A 1,065-nucleotide genomic window follows, 5' to 3' on the forward strand; every position below is an offset into this window, starting at 1 on the left:
CCGGACAGTCTCTACCTGTCCCCACCGCGGAGCCAACTCCTGCTAGTTCGGGCGTCGCACACGCTCCCTGAATCCCGGGCCTCCTCCGTGCGCCCCCGCCCCCCAGCCTCCCTCCCCATCCATCCGCCCAGGACCCAGGTGCGACCCCTGGGGACAGGGACACCCCGCTGCGGCCGCTTCCACCTAGTTCTGCGGGTCCCACGCGCCCCTCCGGCCGCGCACTCACCATGTTGGGGTCCCGCTCCGCGATCCCGGGCACTCCGCTCCACCGCCCACAGCCGCACCGGGGCCGCGCAGGATCCGAGTGCGCCCGCCGCCCGGGCTCAGAGCCCCGCCCACAGGGCTCTCACTCGCCTTGATTGGTTGGTGTGCAGGGTTAGAGCTCTCATTGGACCATCCTTCAGTCCTTGTATCGTGATTGGATGGTGTTCAAAGATAATCCCCCAGAACGCGGTTGGACTTTACCCAGCTTCCGCACTTCCGCTTTGTGGGGGGCGGGGTCTGCGGCCCGACACATTCTGATTGGTGGGTATTCTTGGCACCGCCCCTGGAACAGCAAATTGGACAGATCCCCCCAGGTCCCGCCTCCGGCCTCCTGAGTGACAGGCTGATGGTACACTGGTCTCTGATAGTCCTTGGAGGAGGTGGCTCTCAGCTGAATCCGCTCAGTACCGGCAGAGCCGTCTGCCTCCTATTCTGTCCCAGGAATCCGCCCACTTTCTTTGCGGAGCCTTCCTAGACCAGCGTGGATCGGGACGCGACTGAACAGAAGCGTCACCAGACGCTGGTTGACACGGGGTGAAGGTGCACCTGTCCCCTGTGTTTAGGAACAGCTCTTTAACGGGGCGCCTGGGTGGCTCAGAACCCGCAGCCCGTTTCGGATTCTGTGTCTCCTCTCTCTGCCCCTTCCCCGATTGCACTCTCTGTGTCTCTCAAAAGTAAACGAACATTTAAGAAATTAAAAAATAAAAGAGAAGAACAAGTCGCCTGACCTGTGACCTCACCTAAGGGGCATGAGGTCTCTGGGTTTTGACCTGCCTGGCCTTTGGAGAGCGTGAGGCCCCG

General features: G+C 62.1%; 2 protein-coding genes across 2 annotated transcripts in view; one reads left to right on the plus strand and one right to left on the minus strand.

Annotated features, from left to right (window-relative positions):
* The window catches only part of LOC115274631 (zinc finger protein 77-like), a 12,862-nt gene extending 12,392 nt beyond the window's left edge, over window positions 1-470 (minus strand). The window contains exon 1 of the mRNA XM_029918039.1: window positions 227-470. Within this exon, the coding sequence (XP_029773899.1) occupies window positions 227-229 (3 nt within the window). The 5' untranslated portion in view covers window positions 230-470. The remainder of the gene's footprint in view (window positions 1-226) is intronic.
* The window catches only part of LOC115274639 (zinc finger protein 669-like), a 160,743-nt gene that overhangs the window by 124,923 nt on the left and 34,755 nt on the right, over window positions 1-1,065 (plus strand). The window lies entirely within an intron of this gene.

The sequence above is a fragment of the Suricata suricatta genome, chromosome 12 (genome assembly GCF_006229205.1).
Source record: "Suricata suricatta isolate VVHF042 chromosome 12, meerkat_22Aug2017_6uvM2_HiC, whole genome shotgun sequence".
In the NCBI taxonomy this organism is placed as follows: domain Eukaryota; kingdom Metazoa; phylum Chordata; class Mammalia; order Carnivora; family Herpestidae; genus Suricata; species Suricata suricatta.